The sequence below is a fragment of the Cinclus cinclus genome, chromosome 1, assembly GCF_963662255.1.
Source record: "Cinclus cinclus chromosome 1, bCinCin1.1, whole genome shotgun sequence".
NCBI classification, from domain to species: Eukaryota; Metazoa; Chordata; class Aves; order Passeriformes; family Cinclidae; genus Cinclus; species Cinclus cinclus.
The window spans coordinates 123464029-123489572 of record NC_085046.1 but is presented as its reverse complement, the minus strand read 5'-3'; the positions used below and the strand labels follow the sequence as shown (position 1 = coordinate 123489572).

Genomic DNA, 25544 nt, shown 5'->3' with positions numbered 1-25544 from the left:
CATAAGCTGCCTTCATTACCATTAAATCTAACTGATACTTGACCAGAATCTACTTTTAAAGTGTTTCAAAAGGGTAAAAAATCAGACTGTAATACTAAATTTCTTACAGTAAAGGAACTCCTTATTTCCTGTAGTCCTAAAGGTGACTGTACCCTGAAATGAGACATAAAGAAAATTTCATACTTTTCATTTTCTTCATGACTCTCAGATCAATGCATATGCTACAAACCAAATTTGAGATCTTCCCAATTCATGGATGGTGCCCATTAATTAATGCACAGTTATCAGAAAATGTGTGGGTATGCAAGAGAGGAATCCCATGTGTGCCATGCAGCATGTAAAGCAGGTATTAAACAGTTCTGTTGGTACAGTTACTTTATTTGAAGATGCCAGGACAGAATTCTGGCATTGCAGTAGTGAACATTGGATTGCTTGGTGAAGCATTGTTCTTCAGGTTTGCTGTCTTGCTGTATTAAATTCTTAAAAATCCATTTTAACAGTTACTTGGATCGTTTTCTAAACTTGTAATCTTTTGAATGTGGTTATAAGATGGAAAACAGGAGCTTTAAAAACAGGTGCTGCCCACCTTGCTGGCTTTGGGGACCACAGAGAAGGTACACACAAGAATGTGCTGCAAGTGAGAGCAAGGGTTAAAACTTCCCACTCACTTTGTTGTTTCAGTCAATGAGCTCAGAGCAAACTGTGGGAAGGACCAGCAAGGTTAGGAGCTGGTAGCTTTTCTCTGCTTTGGCATAGCTGATACGTGCTGGGGTCAAGGTCTGCTGCTCTGAGCTGTCACAAATATTTTTACCACACCTCTGCAGCACTTTATCCTGACATGGCCTATGACTGCCCATTACAGCTTGGCATTTCATGTGGCTAAAGTATAATTTACTAAGTCCAGGTTTAGTTGCTGGCTAAAATCAGGGCTGTATGTTCCTGGGATCATCCCAGGAGCAGAGGAGCAGGCTCAGGAGCTGCTGCAGAAGCTGTGGAAGCCAGATGAGTAGAAGGCCTGATCCCTGAGAGTGATGGACTCATGGCCATACATGTGTCTGTCACTTCATCAGCTCCCAGCTGGAATGAAAACAGCCCAAATCCCGTGAAAGGCCATGGGTTCTCTGCCTCCTGCACTCTATTGGGTTTGTTGTCTTGGTTTTAGGGTGAAAAGCAAAACTGCTAAAGCATCACGTTAATGAGCTTCCCTTTCTCTCTGACAGGAAGCCTAGAGGGGAGGGGAAAAAGTGTCGGAAGGTCTATGGGATGGAGAACAGAGATATGTGGTGCACTGCCTGCCGATGGAAGAAGGCCTGCCAAAGGTTCATCGACTAACGATTGAAATTATGCAGAGGATTTGGGGAGGGGGAGGACAACAGCAGAAGCAGATTGCTGCAGCTGCGCTGTATCACTTCCCATTTTCCCCTCCAGTGATGTGGTGTTGAAGGTTTTGGTTTTTTGGGGTGTTTTTTTATTTGTTTGTTTTTTGTTTTTTTAAGAGCTTTGTATTTCAAAATGAAGCACTTGTAGCCAAGGAGAAGCACTAATTAAAACCTGTGTGGAGCAATAGAAAAAAAAAAAAAAAGAAAATAAAAAAAGAAAAACCAAGACCACACAACAAAATCTGCAAAATCTGTCTCAGTAAGTGTGGAAACCAGAGCAGCTATTAGTGTTTTTCTGTAAAAGAAAGGAAAAAGTTAATTGTTTTGCTAACTCTGTGAGCTGCTTGCTCTGTAGGATCATTTTTAACCATTTCAGTCTTTCTGCTGTGAACATCTGTATTTGCTAAACTGAACAATTTTTCTTTTCCTGAAACGAAGATCTCTTTTTGAAAGCTTTCTAATAAACACTTCAGAGTCATATAAGCTACAGTTTTCTCAACAAAAGCTGTACTAAGACTAGAGACTGCTAAATAACTCTCCTGATACAAATGATCATTATTACATTTTTGAAAAGGGCATGTGGGGAAGAGTTGGGATTTTCATTTGTTTGTTTATAGGAGAAAAGTAAAGCTGATTTTGCAAGAAGGACAAGCAGCACTCCTGGAAGATTTTTAAAAGAGGCACAGATCAGTGGAGTGGAACAAAGTAATTTAAGTACCAAATTGGATTTTGATCCTCTAGAGGAAGAAAAGCAGCAATGGCAAGTCACCAGCAGATACTGTCATGAGAAGTCTGAGGAAAGAAATACGGTGATGCTTGTTTGAAACCCCCAGAATATAAGGGAGCTCCAGTAGCTTTTCTTACTACTCTCCCCTTTCTGAGGGGAGATGAACAGTTGGACTGGCAAGCTGTTGCTGCAGGAAGCCTGTGAAGAACTGGTTAATGCAGCCACTAGGATTATGTGTAATACCTAATTCAGGAACACGATCCAGCCCAGCAGTTCTGCTTTTGCTTCCTTTTCTCTTATTCTAAAGATCATTGTTAAGATAATGGTTCATTCAGCTTTTTCGTTTAAAGCTACTAAGATTTAGTTGATGCAAAAAATGGGTAGAGAAAAGAAAATACCCTCTTCCCACAACATCATCTCAGAAAAAGAAGTGCAACAGCCAAGGAGCAACATATTTGTGGTAAAAGATCATTTCTTAACTCGTTTTGATACATGAATTAACAAGTTTCTCTATTTGCAGTACTTGTATTGATTTGGGTATTTCAGTTCCTCTGTCCATTAAGAAGTATACACTGGAATTTGGCAACCTGGTGTTCTGTGTCCACTTGTATCAAATTACTGTTAATTAATGATAATTTCAATGCAAAAATAAAGGAAGGATTTACTAGGAAGTGAATGTATATGGCGAAATAATACTTGCCTGTTAAAAGAAAACAAGACACAAAAGCAAAACTTTCCCTATTAATAGAGGCATGAAGGGCCACAAATACCTTGGTTATTTTTTTTTCCTAACATTTGAACCAATTGAAATTAGACCAAATATTTTTCTACTTTTTTTTTTTTTTTTTTTTTTTTAGTTGTCTAAGCTGGCTCATTCTCATAAGAGGACTTTCAAGTATCTAAACAAATTTCTAAGATCTGGTCCAAAGTTTGATAGCTTTATTAAGTGTGCAGTGCTGCTTGTGTCTATGTAAAAGCCCAAAATAACGATGCAGTTGTTTGGAATATACACTGTGGATTCCATAGAGTAGCATTGAAAAGAAGAATCCATAATAGGAGCTACTGAAGGTTATCATCTGATTTTCTATGAACAAGTTAATTGGGCAATCAGGTGGCTAATTTGAGTGTGCTATTTCTGCAGTTATTTACAAATTGTATCATTTACATGCACAAGTGGCAAGATACACTTGCATGCATGAAATTGCTTGATTTTTTGCCCAGTTGTGTTCTTTAAGTCACAAAAAAAAGAGAAACAGTCTCTGAAATCCAGTAAGACCCTGAGATACGTACACGAGTGTGTATGAGTATTTTTTTATGTGTGTGTATATACATGTAAAACTATATGTATTATATAGTTTTATATATGTATATAAAATCTGAAATTAACAGGGAAGAGAAAGATTGTTTTCTTTACAAACAGGAAAAAAAAAGACACTAAGGGTCAGTGGATATACATAGACGGTATTATCTTCTTTCCTCTTAGTAAAACAAGGATTTTCGTTACATGTTGTATTTTTGCAATTTCCTCAGTAAAATACCTCATAGTAAGTCATAGACATTTCATCTTCAAACACTGGGCTTGCTGATGGTGTAATTACTTTGATAGAGCTTAAAAAATTTGGGACTTTACCAAGATACTCCTGCCAATTTGTTCCCCGCCTCCCATTTTAAAAGCACTCCAAGACTATAAAGCATTCCGTAAGTCGACTGTTGTTGGACTAACAGTATTTGCTTAAACATTTGTTGTCCACCTCCTTTTTGCTTTGGAGGATTTTTTTGAAAATAATGTATCAGATTGTATATTGTTTCTATAATGTCATGGCATTGTGAGCACCTTCCTGAGGGCACTTTATGAATTACTGTAATAAGATTATTCTTTATTAATTTCTGCACAGAAGAATGGTTTTGTTGCCAGACCATATTGCCCTCTGGTACAAACTGAATATGGATTACGTAAAGGACTAAAGCCACAAACCATCAAAACTGGAGAGAAAGTTGGTGTTAATGAGGCAGAGAACAGAAGGTAATGGTAGATCCTGCCAGGAGGAAGCTAAATTACCAGTATTTTTACATAACCTTTAATCAGCGGTTTATATTAGATCAGTTTTGGATCTTATGGCTGTGGCATTTTGATTCATAAGTAGGCACTTGTTGAGGTACCATGTCTGAGCCAAGGCCGGCGAGAGCGTGGCAGCCCAGCCCCTGGCTGCACGCGGAGCGTTCTGCAGTCACTGTGTGCTTTGAACTCCAATTAACTCATCAACTGCACGAGCAGTTCAGCGCCTGCTGAGATCCCCTTCGTGATTCTCACACAGCCAGCAAGAACAGAAATGTCAGCTAAGCCTTCCTTCTGCTGGCAGTACTGATCATAACCTGGAGTAATCACTTCCATTTTTGAGTCTCTTGCTTCTGTGTTGCTTTGGGCTGCGTCGCTGTCCTCCTAACACCTGATTTATCTCACACTTCTGCACTGACCAGTCGAGAACAGTCAGATTCTTTGTTCTCCTGAGGAAGAGCTAGCCTGAGTGCTGTGATCATTCATGGTCATCACTACATGCCAGTTCCAGTTTTTTGTTTCTCTGTGGGAGGTAGGTCATTGTCTCTGACCCCACAGAGAAGTCAGAAAGAATGTCTTGAACACATCATGCAGTGTCTGTGTGCTACAGGGATTTTGACATGGGTTCATCTAAGTCAAGAGCCAGAACTTGATATAAAAATGTAAGGGTCTGTTTTACTGTTAATAGTATTGTCGTTGGTGACAGAAATTGGCAGCATCAGTATCAGAGTGGAGATCAACTGATCCAAACATTTTTCTTTAGGAGTTTCCTTGATAGAACAGAGCTTTTTCCCAATTCTCCATTCACCCCATCCCCCAGAAGATCTGGAAAATGAGATAATTTTAGAAGTGGGAAATTTTAATGGCAATTTTTAATATTGACTGTTGTCCAACTGCTCCTCTATGAAGCTATTGAACATTAAAACTCAGATCATCTTAATCATAAAACAGTTTCCACACAAAACAATGTGCCTGATTCTCTAGTGCCTTGCACAAACACAACAGGATATACAAGATACGAAGTGAGTAAAACTTCTTCTTGTTCCAATTTGCAAGTTTACAGTTTTAACCAATACCAGTCATCACCTAGCATGTACTTGTTGGCAGGTCAGCCCTGCTTGTGTGAATAAGCTGAGCAGAATGCCTGTCTGTCGGATTGTTTTTCCCAAATCCTTAGCCTGGTATGAACATTAGCTATCTAGCTATCTACAAGTTCCTTGCAGTCATTGGCTATCGCCAACGTCACCGTCTTTACTCCTTCTCCCTTTTGTTTTTCACAATAATGACTAGATAGGCAGCACAACAGGAGGCAAAGCTTTAACCGAAAATTCTCGTAGAACCTGCACAATAGTTTCCAGCACCATGCAACGTCCCAGATGTTCTTGGCACTAATTTCCTTTTGTCAATCATTCTGATCCAGTACAGTTGGATAGCTTTCTATTGCTTGCTGTGGCCTGGGACCAGCTAAAATGGCCCTGTTGAGAATCCAGGACAATCACTGTAAGTGTTGCACTACAAAGTGATTTCTTTCTTCTGCTGCCTGTAAATGTGGAACATCATCTGGGAAGCAGAATATGGAATTGGAAGCTTGCTAGCCATTTACAGAGATGTTGGAGGTTGCCAGCGAGGCTTCCTTCTGTTGGTTCAAAGTTAGAGGCATCTGCTGGAGAAAGTTGTGCTGCACCTTTTCTTAGAAATATTTTGATATGGAAACATCTGTAAAGCCTCATCTTGATCTTATATTCTGTTCAGTCTTCCTGTGAGGTGGTAGCGCTAGGAACTGAGAGCAGTATGGAGTTCGGGCTTTCATCTGCATTTGTCAGATTTTTCTACTAGCTATAACCAGTAAGGTATCATAGTGTAGAGTTTATTCTAATATAACTTCAGCAGAGTTTTATGGCACCTTTGGAAAATACCTAGAAGGAAGTCATGGGCAGAATTCAAGCTGAGCACTCTCTGTCTACTAGATAGGAGCAGCCTTTCTTTACATCCATGTGGATGTAAAAAAAGGAAAACCTTCAAGACTGCAAAACAGCCAGTGTACACCTACACTTGGGAGTGCCCACTTGAACTGCTCTTTCCATCTTGGACTACAGTGCTTTCACACTGACCGTGCTCTCAGTTCTATCCAAATGTGGGATTTAAGGAGGTGTGTGTCTCCACTTGCAACTTGTTGTGCTTATTCCTCAGTACAGAAAGCATTCATTATGTTCTTTGAGCTTCACACAGACCAATTTTAACAGCAGTGCAGAAAGACCCTGGGAACAGAAATCAGGCTGATTCTGATGGCACCAGCCAGAAGAAAGTACAGGTTGCTCTGGTGTTTGCTCACACTCACAGCAAAGACTTGTTCAGCTGGTGAAATAGAAGAGAGTAGATAAATTTAGCAACAAGCAGGTGTTCTGCTGGTTTTTGACACATCTTAACACCTAGAATGTTTCTCCTTCTGTATTTGAATCTGAATGTAAGATCTCTCATATACCCTTGAGGGAAATAAATTTAGCAATATAAATGCTCTTTCAGAATTAAATCTGAATTCTTTATGTAATTAAAATCTAAAGATGGGCTTGAACATTCTAAAATGATTGAGTGTTGGTACTTACTGTTTGCCAATCCTCTTAAAGATTCAGGTTTGATTCTGGAATCCTTAACGTAGTATTTGATACCCAGCATGAATTAATATATGATGTGTAATGGCAATGGCCAGATAAATAAAAGTTACTGAAATGTTTGTAAAAAGCTGTCTCTGTAAGACAGGAAAAAAGGAAATAGTTGAAACAGATTTCCTCAGGGAGGAAGGGCAGGATGGCTTTACAGAGGGATATAAATGCAGGATGCGAGTTTGTTTGAATGGCAGATGTCTAAGAAATTTTTTTTTCTATTTTAGGCAAAATGAAAAGAGCAATATGTCACTACTTGAATTACTGAAATTAGAATGAAGCACTGATTGGTGAACATGATCTTACTTAATACTGTAGCTTAGGAAGTTCCAAATAGAAAAAAAAAGTTGTATAAAAGTACAGAAAATTAGCTTAAACCATAGTCTAATTATAATGTAAATCTATACATTTGTGTAAATCTTTTCTGTATCCAGTGTAAAATGTAAGGGCTTCTTGTCTACAAAGTTGCTTGGTCAAAATATGCTTTGTCTGTAATTGAATAACTTGTTACCAAATGACTTCAGCTAGCAAAAAAGCAGTAGGTCAGCATGATATCCTGGAGAGTTGTGTACTGCACTTTGCAAAGGGCTAGTTCTACATGAAATTAAAAGAAAACGTCACCGCATATTTTTTGTCATACCTGCAAAGGTATCAGCTTCAGTAAACTCAAGGTTTTGAACTGGGCTGTCTAAGATGTTTAAATTCCACAAGTTTTGCAAATTCTCAATTTTGCTTTATTTTTACACAGAAAAATCTTACTTGCTCCATAATAATCTTTCCCTATCAATTCTTTTTCTGGTGTCCAGGAACTCTGTTTTGCAACTTCCCAAATGTGTATACTGAAGTGAATAAAAACCAGCATCTTCAGTATTAGGAACTACAAATGTAAATAGCATTTGCATGGTATCAGAATTTTTAGTATCAGTGTTTAACTGTAGTAATTATTTCCTAGAGTGATGCCAACAAATCTTTCAGGGAATGGGAGCACATAGTCTGTAAATTATGAAGTACAACTGCACAGACATAGAACTTTTGGTATTATAGAAGTAAAAATGTAGGCTTAGAGCACTGAAGTATATGTTTATATCCACTTATGTAGTTTGTTGATGAGACTCCTCATGCTCCTAAAGTTTGGCACACATTTTTGAGCTCCTCTGAAATCAGGCCTTGGCAAGAGCAGATACTCCAATAGCTTTGTCTGAAATATGCACTTTGTGAGACAATCTACCTTTTCCTGGATTTATGCAATTTATCATGTGTTTAGAAGACGAGATTTACAGAATTCTTTTTTTGTTATGATTTTTTGCATTGCAGAAGGGAAGGTAAGAAAGAGACAAGTTCAGCTGTACATTTCAGCATGTGAAAGCATTGGTTAAGTTTGTAAAAGGTGTGTATCTGACATGAAACTTGAGCACACTGAAAAAAACCACATGATAAGCAGGTCACATTAAATAAATTTCTGTTGTTCCATCTGTATTCCCTGTGCACTCAACAGTCCTCCAGGCAACTGGAGGCATAGGAGCTCTGAGTATGCAAAGAAATAAATGAGTTTACCTAAAAACTTTAGGAATACTATGTTTTTATACCACTAATTATGTTACCTGTGTGTAATTTTTAGTGTTAGAGAAAATAGACAGTAGCCTTATTAATCAGGTGCAATACTTACAAAGGGCTAAATTAATGAAACAAGTGATGTGTGTTTGTACATCACTGCAAACATGCACTCTCTGAAAACTGACTTTTATAGCACTGGGACCTTAATACCTCTCTGAAATTATAATGTTGGTATAATTTTATAACTGTTCATTATACATTATGAAACAGAATTTGGGACTTCCTGAGAACCACAAGGAGGAGGGGGAAATTGTAAATCACACAGACTAGTGGTATGTTATTTTACATGACAAAAGTAAACTAAAACACCTTTACAAAGCCATACAAATTCTGGATTATTGAAAGAAAAAATCTACTTCCCTTGGTTACAGAGATAGTTTAGTCTGAAATTTCCCTTGATTTGTCTCTTGCATTTACTCAAAGTTTTGGGGGTTTTTTGTATTCTAATGGTGAAAACATTCCTAAATTGCCAGTATTTGGCTTGAATGGTACTATTTTGAAAAAAAACCTTCTAAAATTGAGTTTTTTGGGATACTGTACAGTCTGAATGAGATCATGCAACGTGATCTGCTCCAGTTTAAGCAGAAAGTTCATATAGGCAGAAGATTACAGGAAAAGATTTCTTTGAGGATTTATTGTTCAGTCATGAGAAAGATCTGAACAATCAAACTAAAAGCTCCACTCACATATTTCTTCTCTCCGTCTGCACTGCAGGTTTGATAGAATACAAGCTGCCAAGTACAGTGTATCTGGCTTTCTCACCCCTGTTCAAGGTTTTTGTTTTGCTGATAAATAATGAAATACAGATCATCTTCCCATCTCACTTACTGTTTTTGTCTTGTGCTCTAAGTCCAGAATTAACTGAAAAACAGAAATAATCAGGTCTGTTGTACAGAGACTGTTTGGTTCTTTCCCTGTTCGACAGACTTCTAACAAAGGGCCAAAGTAAAATGCAGGGACATTAGTCAAAAGGGGCTTAAGGCAGTCAGGAAAGACCTGGAAAAAATTCCTCAGAATTGGATCCTAGCAGGAGGAAACTAGTCTTAAGCAGTCAATTACAGAAGTTCTGTGGTTAATTTTTGGTGTTTTGGGGTTTTTTTTCGTAAATGACAAGTTTGATAAAAAGTCTTAATGCACAGTTAAGAGCAGAATGCAGATCACATTCTTATGAGCTGAGCCCTCAAAGCAGATCAGGTTTTCTCAGGAGGGCTCAGTTATTCCATGAACCGCTTCATTGACAAGGGCTGCTCACACGGGTAATGGTTGTAGAACAAAGGCATGTGGGTTTTTCTCAGTGTACTTTCCACTGCAATTGAGAGTGTGAAATTGTGAATCTCCCTTTCTGAAGACTTGAGAATTGTGCATTCAGCTTATGAGAGGGATGGATACAGTAGGTACCTCTGCGCACGTGCAGGGCTCTTGGAAGAGTTTCTAGTAATACCAGAGTGGCAGTGCTCTGGATGTGCTACTAGTGACAGATTTAAGAGCTGTTAGGCTGGTGGTATTCAGCTTGTAATCTATCCTAGTGATACCAGCCTCGGGAGAAGGGAGTTTCTCAGTATGAGATCCAGAATAGCCAGCCCACTGGGGCAGGAGTCATCACCACAGGCCTTGTGTGCTGTTGGCTCAAGTGCTGCCTTTGCTGTGTCCAGCTTGAGGGAGGTTGGTTGTCCACATGCATTCATGACATGTTCATACTACAGAACACTCTTTTGAAGAGAAAGGATTTCTTTTTCAGCAATTAAAATAAAACTGTGGGATGGCTTTTATGTTACACAAAGTTGCTGAATGGGTCACAGCATTATCAGACTTCAAATCAGGCATGGTTGTTTCCCTCCTTCCAGAACCATGCTGCAGCTCTCGTGGGGGCTCTCCCAGAGCCCTGGAACCTTAGCCAAGTTTTCCCAAAGATTTGCTGGAGCCCATCACTGACCCCTAAACCAAGTTGGACCCCCTGGTAAAGGAGGCTCTTTCCAACTCTTTCCCAACTCTTAGACTTCCTAAGTTAATATTTTATTAGTAGACCTTTATAAAGGGAACGCTGCCCCATCGCTTGCCGCTGGCATTTCTAATGCAGCACCATCCACTGCTGCATTTGCAAGGAGCCAGACATTATCTTGGTCTGTCATGGAGTTTGGAAATATTATTTTACCTTTAGACTTCAGCATCCTGCATCAGACTGCAGTTCCACAGCAGGTTAAGGTGACATAAACTTGTGCTGCTGTTGAGAAAGCTCTTCCTACCCTCAGCAGAGACATTTCCTGAGTTATGCTGGCTTGAGCCAGTCCTGTAAGTGTAGGTGTATATAAAATGCTAGCTAGCTTATGGCCTGCTGGGTCTGTGCCACTGCTCTTTCATGGAGCAGGCATGGTAATACTGCCTTTATCCCACTCTGTCTTGTCTGGAGCCTCGTTAAGAACCTGAACTTGCACATACCCCTAGAGCATTAAACTCAGGAGAGCTCCACCTATGGCTGGTGGCATTGATTTTGATTGAAATTAAATATATAGAGGAAAAGAGAGGAATTAGATCAATAATTGTATGTGCGATAAGTCTTAAGACTGCATCTTAACTGCGCTATGATTTTGCTGAGCAGATATTGGAGTTAAGGGATGTGAAAAACAACCTTACTGGACCTTGTTCCTCCCTGGAACCAGTCTGGAATTATTCACAGTAATATGAACCCTGCAAGGTTCATAAAGGGAAGTCATGACCTCTGTAGATCATTGGGCTACAGAGAACCAGGCTATCCTTCTTACCCAGATGTGGTAACAACCAGGAAAGATCCTCATCTGCTTTTCTAGTGCAGTTTTTCAGCCTTTTTTTTTATTACAGCTTCCATTTAATAGTGATGGGAATGCTGGGCGAGAGGTAAAGGGTCATCAGGTAACTGAAGAAAGAGGACCATCAGCATCAGTTGCACTGTGGCTTCTTTTAACTCTCTGAAAAAGCAAGCATGCACTTGCTATTCATGTTGTCTCATTTAAGAAAAGTATTTCCATCATAGAAGGGGGTGAATTTAGCACAGGGTAAGCAGCCATAGGAAAGTAAAAACCCCAAGGTTTTTAGGCAAACTAATTGCCTAGTCTTTATGAGTAGGGGATTTCTAAAATATTCTGCTTGCAGAAGACTGCTGTATTTATATCCGCACATCCTTTTTTCTTGCTTCAGTTAGAAAAGAGAAATACTTTACTGCATACATGTTCTTCCTTTGTTTCCTATCAAATCTTGTTTCAGAGAGTATGAAGTAACTTCAAGTTCTTCGTTAAAAACATTTTTTCTGAATTACTATTTTTAGAACCAGAGCATTTCCTCTTTCACTTCAGTGTAAAATTACTGAGCTTTAATTTGCTCTGCATTGCACTTTATATATTTTTTTCACTTTTTGGCCATATATTTTTGATACACAGAACAGTAAAGATTTTATTAATCTAGTTTTAACTTGAAATTAACCACAAAACTAAGATGTTTTTATAAAAATGCAAATTCCATAAAATACAGTAAATAATCTGTTTGGGTCAGAGACATTTTTTAATGAAACATTGAGAAATACTGTAGCTTCTGAAATTATTTATCATTTAGCAGATTCAATACATTAATGGATATCGTGGTTTAAAGTGGAATGTGAATGAGGAGGAGACAAAGTTCTAGACAGTGGATTTCCTAAAGCAAAACCTGCATTAGTTTAATTGATAAGGGTTTTGAAAAATGGCCTAATCTAGTTTAAAGAAGTGTGAAACTGTTTAATAGGCTAGTTTAAAATGCCAAGAGCTCATAGAAATTTGGAAATTATTTTAACTTAAGCACCCAGGAGCTGTTTCTCCCGGTGCTGACACAGCTCTGTGCAGTGCAAAGCCCCTGGGCTCTGCAGGGGATGGGCTCGTGCTGGTACAAGGCACCAGCAGAAGCTGTAGGAGAGTAGGGATTTTCCTGCGTTAAACAGCAGCTCTCCCAACTCGCAGGCCCACTGCCAGGTTGGCAGTAGGATTTCCATTTGGTTTTTCCTGACTTCATCCCCACTAGTTTTGGGAGCTAGTGTCCTAGAGACAATCCTTTTGTTCCTAAGAGAATTAATGAACTCATCTTCCCTCTGGTTTTGGTGTTAAGCTTACAGCACTCACACTATTGCATGTAGTTTTATCTTAATTTATAAATGCCAGTTAAACAAAGAATAGATACTCTGCCCCAGCACAGATTCCGTTTAAATCTTATGGAGCATGCTGAAAAAGAAAGACATTTTTGAATTTTATTTTGTCCAAACTATTTATTCCAAATCATACGTAGAAAAGTGGGGAAAACAAGGCATGTGGCAGTGAAGAGGGGAGAGAGACAGTTATGCTCATTTTCTTCCCAAGGTGAATCATTCCTGGGCTCCCCTCTCCTGGGCTGAGTGTGTGTGTGCATGGACCACGCACAGCTTGGAAGTCATGTAAAATCCATCCTTGCAAAAGTTCTTAGCTGGCCACATCCCAGAGACCCCACTTCCTTCTCAGAGGCTTCCAGACATTTTGCTCATTTCTACATCTACATAGGTAAAAGCTACCTGCTGCTCCAGTAACCTGCATATAATTTCACCTTGGACTGTAAATGTATCACCTTGCCATTTTTAATCAAGCTGCAGTTCTTCCTGCAAAAGATGGACATGATCCAGGTATTTGTGCATGCTGCAAGGCTGTTGTGTCCTTCCAGGGACGACCAGGAGTCCCTGGAGTGAGGCAAGTACGCTGCCAGTGGTGCACAAGCCTTTTGCTTAACATCAGTGATACTTGTGCTGAAGAGAAGCATGGACTGATGTCACCTGTCCATCCCACCACAGAGATGAGGGCTGCACAGCGTGGCTCAGCTCTTGGAATTATGGGGCAAATGGAGCTTAAAAACTTAAATAGTAAGCACAGGGTGTCTGAAAACTCAGTCCATGTTCAGCTGAGGAACAAGAGTAGTAACAAGGTCGTGTTCTGTCAGGCAGCACAAATGACAGCTCTCTGGCCCGACTGGTTGCTGTATTTCCATGTATGTTTGAAGGAAGGCTTAGAAGAGAAGACTTGGAGATCCTGCACGGTCTGGTTTGATTCTGCCCTCTGGGGGCAGCCTATGGGCCAGCGCAGCGCATTTAGATAAGGGGCTTCCACTGACAGTGACGTAGACATAGCAAAAAACTGTTTCTCGTAAGAAGCAGGTGCTTTTCTCATTCTTACAACATTAAAAACACACAACAAAATGTCACCATACAGACCTTTGTCAAATTCTCACAGTCCCCTGTAGTACCAGCAGCTGGGAAGAACTCAAGAGTTCAGAGGACCTTGGCCATAACTCATCAAAAAGCCTCTGCAGTCTGTTGCCACTGAAAATGATTTAGTGCTGGATCAAAGCCACCCAGACTTGGCCCTTCCAAAATTCCTTTGAGAATTTTACTGTTATTTAATATGAAAAGAAAAGTTTTAAAATCGTTGTGTCAGTGTAGGAGTCAATTCTGACTGCTAAACCAAGACTTCCAATGGACTTCAGATATCTCGGGAATCATTCTCAGTACAAGTCAGGACACTCCAAGAATTTCAGTTGTTTTTCTTAAACAAAATTAGCAATATGCATATTAATGCCTAAAAGTTGATGAAAATAATTGAGTTAAGGTACTGGGAAGTATCTGCTTGCCCCTGAAACTTTAAAGAATGACTACTGAATTCATGATTTGTTAAGCATGAGCTCCTGAGTTTTACCAATGTACTAAACCAGCTTTGTACAGAGTAATTTTATAAAAATTTGAGAAGGTTTGTTTTGGGTTTTTTTTCCTCAAATTACTCAAGTAGTTCAGGTAATGAATAATTTGTTCCTGGTCAATGCATTTTAGAATGAGCAAATCTCATCCTCTTGCACTTCTAATATTCATTGTATGGAAAAAGAATCTTTACTACTTTTCCATTTTTCCACTGAATGATTAGTTCACTAAGCAGCAGGCAATGTTTCTTGACTTCAGATTGCAAAATATGTTTAGATAATTTTACTGTCCTCCATGTGAATCTGGTTATCTGATTCTTACTTTTTTCTAGCTTCAGAAATGCTTTTGTGCAATTTCCATAGTTGAATAAAAATCGCCATGGTAGAATAAAACCAAAAATTTCCATGATTGAATAAAAATTACAGGGAAGAATCCAAGTCAAATGCTAAGTAAAAATCAAGTACATGAAACAAACATGAAGATAAAGAAAGTATAATGAGAAAAGTCAATGCATTACTGAATTAAGTACTTACAGAACACGTTGATTTGCTGATCTTTGTTAAAGTTACATTTAGAAGCAGACCACTGTGTTTTAGTGTCACAAGTGACAAAGCAGTTTTTCTTCAGAAGAAGTGCAAATGGAAAAAAACATTAGATAATTTAGACCAAGATTTTCTCAATTTAAACCCATCCTGCCTGTTACATTATTGTATGTCTAGGAATGCTCAGGTCAACAGACGTTCCTCACAGGAAGCAGCTAGATTCCAAAGCATCAACTAAGTAAAAGGAAAGGGAGCAAAGTCATAGGATTTTCTCAGTACTAGCTCAGCTATTGCATAAAAAGACCAAAAAAAAAAACCTAAAACAGCAAAAAAGCACTACTCGCTCCTGAACTAGAATTTCAGCAGTTTAAAAGAACCATGTGTTCATCTGTTCACACACCATAGCTAAACCCAGGTTCCTGTTAGTTTGCTTGTTTGTCTTATGAGGCTTTTACTTCTTAACAACTCTCAAAGCAGGGTCTGTCATTACCAAGATGACCACGGTAGAATAGGAATCTCTTGAAATCCTAAAATACATGATTAGAGAAACAACAGACTTCAAATGAAAAACAATATTATCTCCAAAAAGCAAAAAGAAAAGTTAGTTCTCTATTTAGGAAATGCCATTCAGCTACCCTTAACTCCCAAGTTGTGTGTTTAACTGACATCCTGTAGCTTTTTCACCTCACTTTTTTTGTTAAAAGCAGGTGGTGATTAAATTACATAGCAAAGGACCTTCCTTTGCTCTTTGTAAATGAATGTATACATAAAACTATGCATTTTCACACAGCTGCATACTGAATCATTTCGACCTTTCCCCTAGCTTAGACACCCCCAAACTTCTGGAGCTGAAGGTGCTCCCATCTCCTTTGGCAGATACTTGTCTCCTGTCTTTTTTCTGCTCTCCAAAAACCTTAGATGCAGGACAGAGGAATGCTGAGCTGCACAGCCCAAGGAGCAGAGTGCCTGGGGACCTGTGGCCAAGTCAAGGACCTGGAATGCTCTGAGGGACCAGTTTGGGCTCCAGGCCCAACATGGCCAAACACAGAGGTGTGTATCTCTGCTCCCTCTGCCAGAGCTGCTCCAGCCCCAGCACCTCTGGCACTCTACTCAGCATTCTGGAGGCTGGGGCTGCTGAGCAGGGCCAGCAGCTGCTCCCACCCGGGCTCAGGAGTTTGCAGCCGCACTCAGCCCAGCTGTGCCAAGGAGAGGCCACTGCCCCTGGGCCTGCAGACACCATCCTCCCCCTTGGGACAGCCTTTCCAGCCATCCCAGCAGCCCGGGTTCCTTCTGCCCAGCACTTCCCCAGAGTGCCCTGCAGCACGTGGGAGGCAGGGATGGCTCCTCAGGGGTTGTGGTCTCACTGCTGAGACCTGCTGCCCCAGGGAATGCAGTGCTCCAAGTGCTCTGCCCTTCATCCTAATCACTGAGGGACTGCAGGGCTGGGATGTGCAAGGGACAAAGGATCAGAGCTTGGGTTTAGTGTACCTTCTGTTGGAAGGGACCCGGAAAGATGGGGAATGGATGTCTTGTTCTTGTAGCCGGTGGAATTGAATAAAGGAAAAAGGTACTGCATGCAACATTTCATACTCAAATTTTGGGTTGTCTCTGTAATACACATCAGCCCAGTCTACTTAATGAATGAAGTGTGTTTCTTAGGCTTCATCCTACAGGAAGACAGACCAAAAAAGTAGAAGTAATAAGAATATCCTTGCTTTAGACTAAGGCAAGCATGGACTCCACAACAAAGAAAAATTTTGTTTATATGCAAACTGTTTAAATATTTGATACCAGTATGAAGGCAGTCATATTCTTATGTATCCAGAGATTTGCACTCATCTAGGTTATGTTAATTAAAAAGATTTTTTGTGGTATGTATTTGTATCTGAGGGGCCAAGTCTTTAATTTTATATTCTTTACAAGAATTAGTGTGGCAATTACATTTTTTCCATTTACTGAGCTACCTGCCCATGCTAGTTGTTCATTTGCATAAAGAATATTTCCACTACTTCAGAGGTTTTTGGGTGTTTTTTTTTCAAAGGGAAGCTGCCCCAGAGAGTTCCACAGGATTATCCAGTGTGAGTGGGAGGTTCTCTGGAGCAGCAGGTCACCCTTACCAGGATGTGGCCTGTCACTGCAACAACCACACATGGATTCATTTCCCTGCAATCTGCAACTGCCCGGTGGGTCTGGGGTAGCTCCAGCTGCATTCCCTCAAATCAAAGTTCTGACTGACTCTGTCAGTCCTTTGCTGTCACTTATTATCACAAAGTTAACTTTTTACAACAAGGAGAGCTTCCAACTCTGGCACTGATGGAAATACTGAATACTTTTAATATATATATATATATATTTGGAAAGTATTTGAACAGTGTTTTGTCTTTTTTTATACAACTTTTAGCCAAATAGAAAAATTCTGATTATTACTTCTGTGGATACCTGTCCACCTGTAAATAAACTCATATATTCAGGTACATGAACCTGAGGAAAGAAATAATAAGGACTGTTCAGAGACTATGCGCTTTGCTAGCTCCTGGTTCCTTTGTACATAAGAGGTAACTGTTTAAATGGTGGGTGGGGTTTTTTTAATTTACTTGTTGTTCCTCTAAAGAAAGAAGAAGAAAAAAACTTTTGACTTTGTTTTCTCTTTTCTGAGTTAATACAAAGATTTTCTAACTTTTTACTGCAGAAATGGATAAATACCTGGTGCTAAGTGAATGTGAGTCAAACTGGCCATAGCAGACACACCAGTGAGAATGCACTTTTCCTGTGGCACACAATGTATTTTCTCAGAAGGGACCTTCAAAGGACTGTCAGATGTTTACATTTCTTCTTGTTGCCCCAAATAGTTTTGAATATTCAAATAACTTCCAAAAATAAAGTCATGGTCCATTACTGATGTAACGAATCCTTACATTTAAGTATCAACAACAGCTTTGTACAAATACCATTTTAGGGATAGTTGAAATATTGGGTTTTCATACTTTGTAATGCTTTGATGTGACAATAAATATGCTGTTGCTATCTAATCTAACCTCATTGTAGACCTGTAACTCCCTGTTTCTGGTTATGTCATGAATTGCACTGGCTTGAATTCAGCCAAATACTGACTGTTCAGCTGAAATATTCCGACTGTTATGATGTCCACAAAACATTAATTAAATGCACTTGTATCTGACTACCATGGAGTATGTCAAATTATTAATGTAATAAATCCCTCGTGTATATCTTCTGTTAGTTGTTTATGTGAACTTCAGCTCTTTCACAGCCATGAATGCCTGTACATCAACCAAGGACCATCTGGAGTCAGTGAGTGACAACCTTTGCATCAACTTTGTTATGAGCAGGGCTGATTTCCTTCCCTTTCATCAGAGGGCTGATGTTTACACACTGTGAGCTAAGACACACAGGACAAGGATGTTGAATTCTAAGTTTTGCCCCTGAGAATTTGAAGTTCAGCCTTTAGCTGGTGAATGTGGTTTCCCACTTCCAGGCTCCTGCTGCTCCTCCCGATTCATTCTGCAATCAGCATTTCCCCTGTCCTGCTCTTGCCTGGCAGCTGGGGAGCAGCCTCCCCGTGCACAGCAAGGAGCAATCCTGACAGCAAAGAATCGTTTGTTTCAGGATATGTCTTTACCACAGTAAAGCTGATGAAACTACTGCTTGAAACGTGCAAGCTGGAGAGGCATCCCTGAAAAAAGGAATAGTTTCTTGGGGGGGGCAGGGGGGAATATAAATTAATACCATTTCTGTCCAAATTCTTTACTCCCAGCTTTGTTAAGTCATACTTAGGTTTTCCTTTGGCAAATGTGTTCCAACCCACTGCTGCAATGCCAAGTCCAATATAAATAGCAAGGCTATTAAACTTAATGAGTGGTTTAATCACTCTTGTTGTGCTCGCGTTTTCCTCCCTTCAAGCAGCAGCTCCTCACCACACACGCACACACTCGGTCACCTCTCCAAAGGGAGTCCATGGGCGAACCTGTTGGGCTCCGCCTGGTGCCCAGCCAGAGGTCACGGTCCCGGTCCGGGTCCCGGCAGCCGGGGTGTCCCGGCCGTCCCTCCGCAGCCCGATCCAGCAGATCCAGCAGATCCAGGCTGCTGCTGGAAGAGCCAGCTGTCTTCACAGCCCGGTTCCTGCCAAACAGGTACTCAGAGCTGTCTGACTTGTGTCATTAGAGCAGGGAATCCTGTGGCTGATTCCTGTAGATAGAAAAAGGAAGGGATTTGAAGTCATATAATTACCAAGGAAGCATTTCAGTGGTATTTCAGACTTAATTCCACTAATTACATGCCACTTTAAGAGACAATAATCTCTGCTGTAATTTATGTTTCTGAAGACAGGTGGGTTGTCTTCAGAATTACAATTCTCATCATGTTTTCTACATTAAAGGGATTCCATTTTAGACCAAAATTTAATACATGTGCTTCCCTCCCTCCGCTCCTGCACAGGCTTTGTCTCTTTTTGATCCAGTTCTGCACTAAGACATGACTAGCTTAGCTGCATTCAGTTCAGAAATACTTCACAACCTCATGTACTTCCCAGAGAAAATTTTGAGACAGAATGATTCAGTCTCTACCTGCCTCAGTAACTTCCTCTAACTTCATTCCTTGTACTAAAATAATTCACTAGATTCAAATTTAGACTTCAAATAATCTTAGCTGCAAGAAAACAATTTCTGTTTAAATGACCTGTGCATTTTGTACTTTGCATGCTGCCATCATCTTGCTTTATGCTACTATATTTGAGACCGGTTCTCCAAATGTGGCCTTACAGAATCATTATGTTATAATATTGTTTCTGATGTGAGGTCCTAATGGAAATCTGCTGCATCAAAAGCAATGTTTTAGCAATGCAAATGTAGCTTAGAGAATAATACTATTTTGGTGCCCTTAACCAAACATATTATTTTCTAGTTCATTTGCTTAAAGTGCCAACTTTTTTCTTGCTCTCTGACACACTCATTTCCATTAAGCCAAGAGAAATATTTATGTTTTTAAAATTTTTGGAAGACTAAACTACACTTCTCTTTTTGGCTTACAAAACAAAAAGCAAATATTATGCTAAGATTTATATTCTAAATTTAACTTTGGAGCAGAAAAAGAATTTGCACCTTCCTGAATTATATTTTGCTTGTTTATCCCCGGAAGACACCACTGTGGACAAACACAGCTCTTCTCTTTTTTTTTTCTTTCTTTCTTTTACAATTTCTGGGGGAGGAGAAGACTTTTCAAATGCATTTATTTCAATGCAAGGCAAATGATAAGTAAATTTCTCATTACTGTCTCAGCTTTGCCTTGTGATCCCTATTGTAAAGTCTTGCTCTGAGACAAAACTTCACAGATTTTTTTCCAGGTTGTAAAAAGCCAAAAGTTATGGGGTGGTAAGAAAGGGAGGAACCACTACCAAGGACTAGATTAAACCACCAAGGTTGTTTTTAACCAAGCAAAGGCCATAGCTCCAAGTGTCTTGTCTGACTGTGACAATCACTAGTCTGCCAAACATTCATTTCAGTATTTTTCAATAGTATGTGAACATTCCCCTTTGGCTAAAAGCAAACTTACCCAGGCTTTTAAACTGTTATCTTTGCAGGCTTTTTAGCTTTTCTTCTAAATACTATAAGCAGTATATATATATATATATATATATATGATACATGTGATAATGTGTGTGTGTGTATACATAATCTGTGTATATATATTTCAGAGGTGCTTTTCATAAAATTAGTTTTCATAGTGACAATATCTAAAAAAAGCCGGGGGGGGAGAACGATAAACTAGCCCTTCTTAGGAAAAATGAGAATAAAAATATGTGCAGCCTACAATTGTATTACGTACAAGTGATACCAAAAGCAACGCGATGCTCACCCCGTTTATTGAAGCAGGTGGGAGCTGCACAGTCTCGACTCCGAGATACATTTTTTCCACGCATTCAGTGGAAGCAAAAACTTATCCCGTGCTGACCTCCTGTGGTACATAAGGAATCTGCAGTCGCCAAAAATAGTAGCCAGAAGTCAACAGGCCAGCGAGGTCGGAGAAATAACAATAGGCTGGTCCTCCTGTCCAGGCTGGGAACGCAGGGAATACAGTAAGCACGTCCCAGAGGACACACATCCCACATCCCTTTAAAACTTTGGTGTTTAACTCTCAAGCGCACAAAATCCTACATCTTCCCCAGTGCTTAAACGTGGTGAATTAATCAGGTAAAAACAGTTCCCAAATTTGAGAAGGATTGATCTAAATTCCTTGCAAAGAAATAGGAGCCGTTTCAGCTTGGAATCTTGTCCTTCATCCTTGCAGGTCAGAGCTGTGTTTGTGTCATCACCAACACTGAGTTGCCTCCCTGTGTACAAGGCATGTAGCATCCTTCTCTCACTACTTGTGGTTGAGAACATTTGACTAGTTAATCTGTGGAAGGCCAAGTCTCCTGTCTCACTTGTGACTTTTGCTGTTACTCCATTCCCCACCAGCACGGTGCACACCACAGCTGTCACAGGGAGGTGATACACATGCTCTACATCTCAATATTCACTCCTCTGAGTGCTTGCTCACATCATTCAAATCACTCATTCCATTTAGGCTCCAGAGGATCAGAAAATGAGTCAGTAAGTGGGAACCCAAACATATTCAACACCATCCCTCAGTGGTGAGCCCATTTAAGGTCAGGGGAAGCAGACACTACTAGCTCTGCCAGGAGTGCAATGTCAAAGTTCAAGGGCTGGGACAAGACCAGGATTACCATATTCTTAGCCCACTCTGAAGTCCAGTTGCACTAGGTACCCTTTCATTTTGGTACACCTGTACCTGTCCCACTAGGCCTACTTCCCTGTCCGTGGGATACACCTCCACTATCCTCCAGATGATGCAGGGCATTCCCTGCCTTCAAAGACACAAGGCTCTCACTAGCAGTGCCCATACAAATGTCCAATAAAAAAAGGAGCTCTGAGTCCTGCCTCAGAAGAGGGAACGTATTTATTCCTGCAGCCTTGCTCTTTTGTCATTGGCAGAAGCAGCACTATGTATAAAGCACCCTCTGAAACTGGAGCACACCGAGAATGCCTTCATCTTCCCACACAGCTGGAACTGCTACTCAAACACAAACACAAAATCCTTCTTACTGCAGATCCTGTGCTTTAAAGTCCAACCCCCCACAGTGAGCAAGCCACCCCCAGAAATCACTGCCAGATATGCTTTTAAGTCTTTTTCAGGCCATCAACACACCTTCTAGTCATTGTAGAGGAGAAACTGGCACCTTATTTTTGCTTCTCATTATTTCCCCCCTGTTTTATGGTCCGCTGTCTATCAGCATCACCACTGTTGCTTCCTGTCGTGCCTGTGCCATGAAGTCAGTGAAGTGGAGACTCACGTAACCAAGTTTTTAGCCAGGGCTGACCAGGCTTTCTACAGTGCTGCAGTGCACAGATTTCTGTTCAGAGACTCAAACGACATCCTCTTTAGAAAAGGGCTGGTTCCTTCCTTCTGCTCATAGACCTCTTGACCTATGAAACCAAACAGGATACAGAAAAAGGGAAGGAAGGAGGAAGGAAAATGTTTTTTCCTTCCTCAGCTTTGGTAAAAAAACAATTTTTCAAAAATATTTTCAAAATCCCACTCCCAGGCTGCTTCTTTCTTCAGTCTTCTTTAAATATTTGTGTTTGTCCCCAGAATGGTGGTGAGAGATTTTGGCATTTCAGGCTGAACTTAGACCATTTGGCTCACTACCAAGTGCTGATTTTCTGCGTTCCTCCCCCTGCAAGCTCTGTTTCTTCCCAAAGTCAGCAGCAAAATGAGAAGTACAATCCCTCACTGAAGTTGTTTTGTATTTAGAACCAGCACTTGATAAAGACATATCCTGCACTGCACTGCTACCAGACATGTGGAGAGAGGCAGAGTGGGTATGGTGTCAGGGCAGGGGAACTAGAAAGCTATCGGAGGAAAGCAAGATGAAAGTGGAAGGGAAATGATGTAAGTGGGTGATAAAATAATTCTGTTATATAGGAGCAAGCCAGAAGGATCAAAGGATCTCTTATATTTGCATTTTATCCTCATTTCTGTTCCTCACCATTTCCTTCCTCTGCTGTATATTATTATCACCTCTATTATAAAATTTTCTGGTTGCTTGCAATTATCCCCCCTTTAATCTCATGGTAGGCTCTTCCTCTTTGATGCATGCCTTCTTGCCATATGACTGATTGTGTGACTGCTGTATATATATGTAAAGGCATACATTTATTTCAACTTAATTTCCCCATTGTGTCTCCAGTTAGGTTGTGTGTCCTTCCACAATCCTTTCTGCTTACTTCAGTTAGGCTTGATTCAGCTCCCAGCAAAAAATGTTGCAAATGGAAAGCTCCTTCTAATGTCTTAATTTTATTTTTGCACAAGTTACAGTTACAATTTTTGTACAATAAAAGAACAAAATCTACAGAGAGGAACACCTAAGTATCTTCTTCATGGCAAGGCTAAGTAGAGTTCAATAAAGAGACAAACCTGTGGCTGGCAGGTCCTTGATTCTTTCTTTTTTTTTTTTTTTTTTTTTTTTTTTTACTTCTGAGAAATAAACCACCTTTTTTTTTTTCTTCCTGTTCATCCCCTTGCCTCCCTCCTACCAGCACTTCCTGGGACCCCTGCTTCCCCTGTCCCTGCAGACCAGGCTTGGTGGCAGGGCTGAAGCATTCCCTGAGACGACAGGGAGTTGAGCAGAATAGTCGGAAATGTCAGAATAGAGCAGAGCCAGCTGGAAAGCCAATAGGGAAGATGCTCCTCCTCCCAAGGACAAGCCAGGGCTGCCTCCTCTGGTGGGAAGCAGGAGGCAAAGGCGAGCTGCCCAGCCTGGCCCCATCCCTGTGCAGAGAGAGGGCAGCTCCTCTCTCACAGGGCTGACACCAGGCAAAAACACCTGAAGCCCTTTGCACCTTTCATCTCCTTCTCACTCGTTTTAAGTAATATTATTTTAAGTGTAGTAAATCCTTTTGAGTGTATGAAACACACTGGCCCTGGATGGCAAGAAAATCTTGTCTTCATTCTTCTCCTCTAAAGGAATGGCCTGGATTGTCTGAAGTAGTCAACTGCATGTAGGTGTTCTATGCTCAGGAATGTGATAAAGAATGTCAAAAAATTACCAAACTTCACAAAATATTTAAGAAGCTTGTAGCATGAATATGGTTAATTAAACCTCTTGATTTTTAAAGAAACATAGAATATCATGGAAAAATTCTTCTTTCCCTTGTTCACTGAACTCCTGACAAGCACCTACAAATAAGCACCCCAAGAGCTCAGGGGAAAAAATGGTCACTGAAAGGAACACTGAAAGGACCTAGGAGAGCACCTAAACTGAAACTTCCATCCTGCCCTACACAAATCTTCCATAAAGCAACACCTCTTCCAGAAAAAAATAAGCTTGTATTCTCCATGGCTATAAAGAGCATCTGTTCTTCATGTCCTCCAGAGTATCAGCCCCAGTGCTCTCCTCACTATCCCCTTCCTTGCGAAGGAGAGAGCGATTTGAGATTCAAAAAGAGCAACAAGTGATTTAATTTTGTCTTCCTTCATGCAAGTTTTGTTCTAATAAGCACTGAACAAAGCATCTGCAGAAATGAGAGTGACAAAATGCATTTAAGTTTTTTAGCTTTAAGCTCTTGCACATGCAGAACTGTCTCTCTGGAATTAAATGGGACTGTGGTTGTTTCTTATACTGCTCTGTATTCAAATAAATCCATTAGGAGTAACACAAGATGCAGCACCACATCGTTTTGCATTCTTAGATCACAACACGACCTTGAATATCTTTCCACTGCCACCCTCACAGGCTTCACTGCAGACGTGCAAATGATTTGCATAATATTGCATTAGAAAAGAGACCTCCGGATGTTGCTACCTCACATCCTTCACCTGCACTACTCTCCTTAACATACCATCACATCTCATATGATGCATGCAGCTCAGCCTTCACTCTAAAATCTTGTGAGTTAATTGATGCCCCCTGTGTTCCCTGCTGATCAATTACAATTAATCACAAAAGCCCCACCCTCCAGCCCCTGTGATCAATAGTATTTCCCTCTCAGGAATAGACTTCACTTCATATATTGTTGAAGATTCTAACAGTGAGAGTAAGAAACTGGATCTTGCTCTGCAGAGCTGAAAAGCCCAGCACTAAAACACCTTTTGCAGCTGTGAGTATCAACACCCACTCACCACTTGCATTTTCAACCTTCTCTTTAGTAAGATGCATTAGTCAGACTCCTGAAATGAGTGCCTTCAGGACTTATTTACTGTTCTTGTGGTTCTCCTTTGAACTCAAGCCAGCCTGTGCCTTCCTAAAACATTAACAACTGTGGCAACAAATACATCTGATAAGAGTTCACAGAGCATTAGCATCAGTAAGCCAACAAATGGCTACCAAGTGTTGGAGAGCTTTATGTGCTGGGGATATATCACAGACCAGGGAGGCTCTTTAAGACCTGCAAAGGGCAGCTGCTCTCCTGGGGAGTGTGGATGCACACAGCTGACATGAATTGACTCACATGCCTCCATGTCCTAGCCTCAAGCACTTTCAAAGCTTCTGGTTTGGCAGAGGAATATATTGTTTTTCTTGGTAATTCAAGTTTCTTATGACTGGGGTTTGGTTGGTTTATTTTTGCAGGGTAATGGTGTTCTGATTTCCTGGCTTTAAGAGAGAAATGGTGTTTTATGTGTATGGCTACTGAAATAACAGTTACCTCAGGAGGCTGGTGAGAGATGTGATGAGTGTCAGTCTGCTAGTTCACAGCATGAACAAGAAGATGTGGAGAGATGGTGGGGCTGGAGCCTAAACTGCAGAGCAATGATGAAATGTGTGCACAAATGTAGTCTTT

At 40.4% G+C, this 25544-nt stretch overlaps 1 protein-coding gene across 1 annotated transcript in view; it reads left to right on the top strand.

The window, feature by feature from the left end:
- ZNF704 (zinc finger protein 704) overlaps positions 1 to 1733 on the top strand; it is an 85967-nt gene extending 84234 nt beyond the window's left edge. Inside the window, exon 9 of the mRNA XM_062502635.1 lies at positions 1221 to 1733. Within this exon, the coding sequence (XP_062358619.1) occupies positions 1221 to 1332 (112 nt within the window). The 3' untranslated portion in view covers positions 1333 to 1733. The remainder of the gene's footprint in view (positions 1 to 1220) is intronic.
- Positions 1734 to 25544: the final 23811 nt, after the last annotated feature.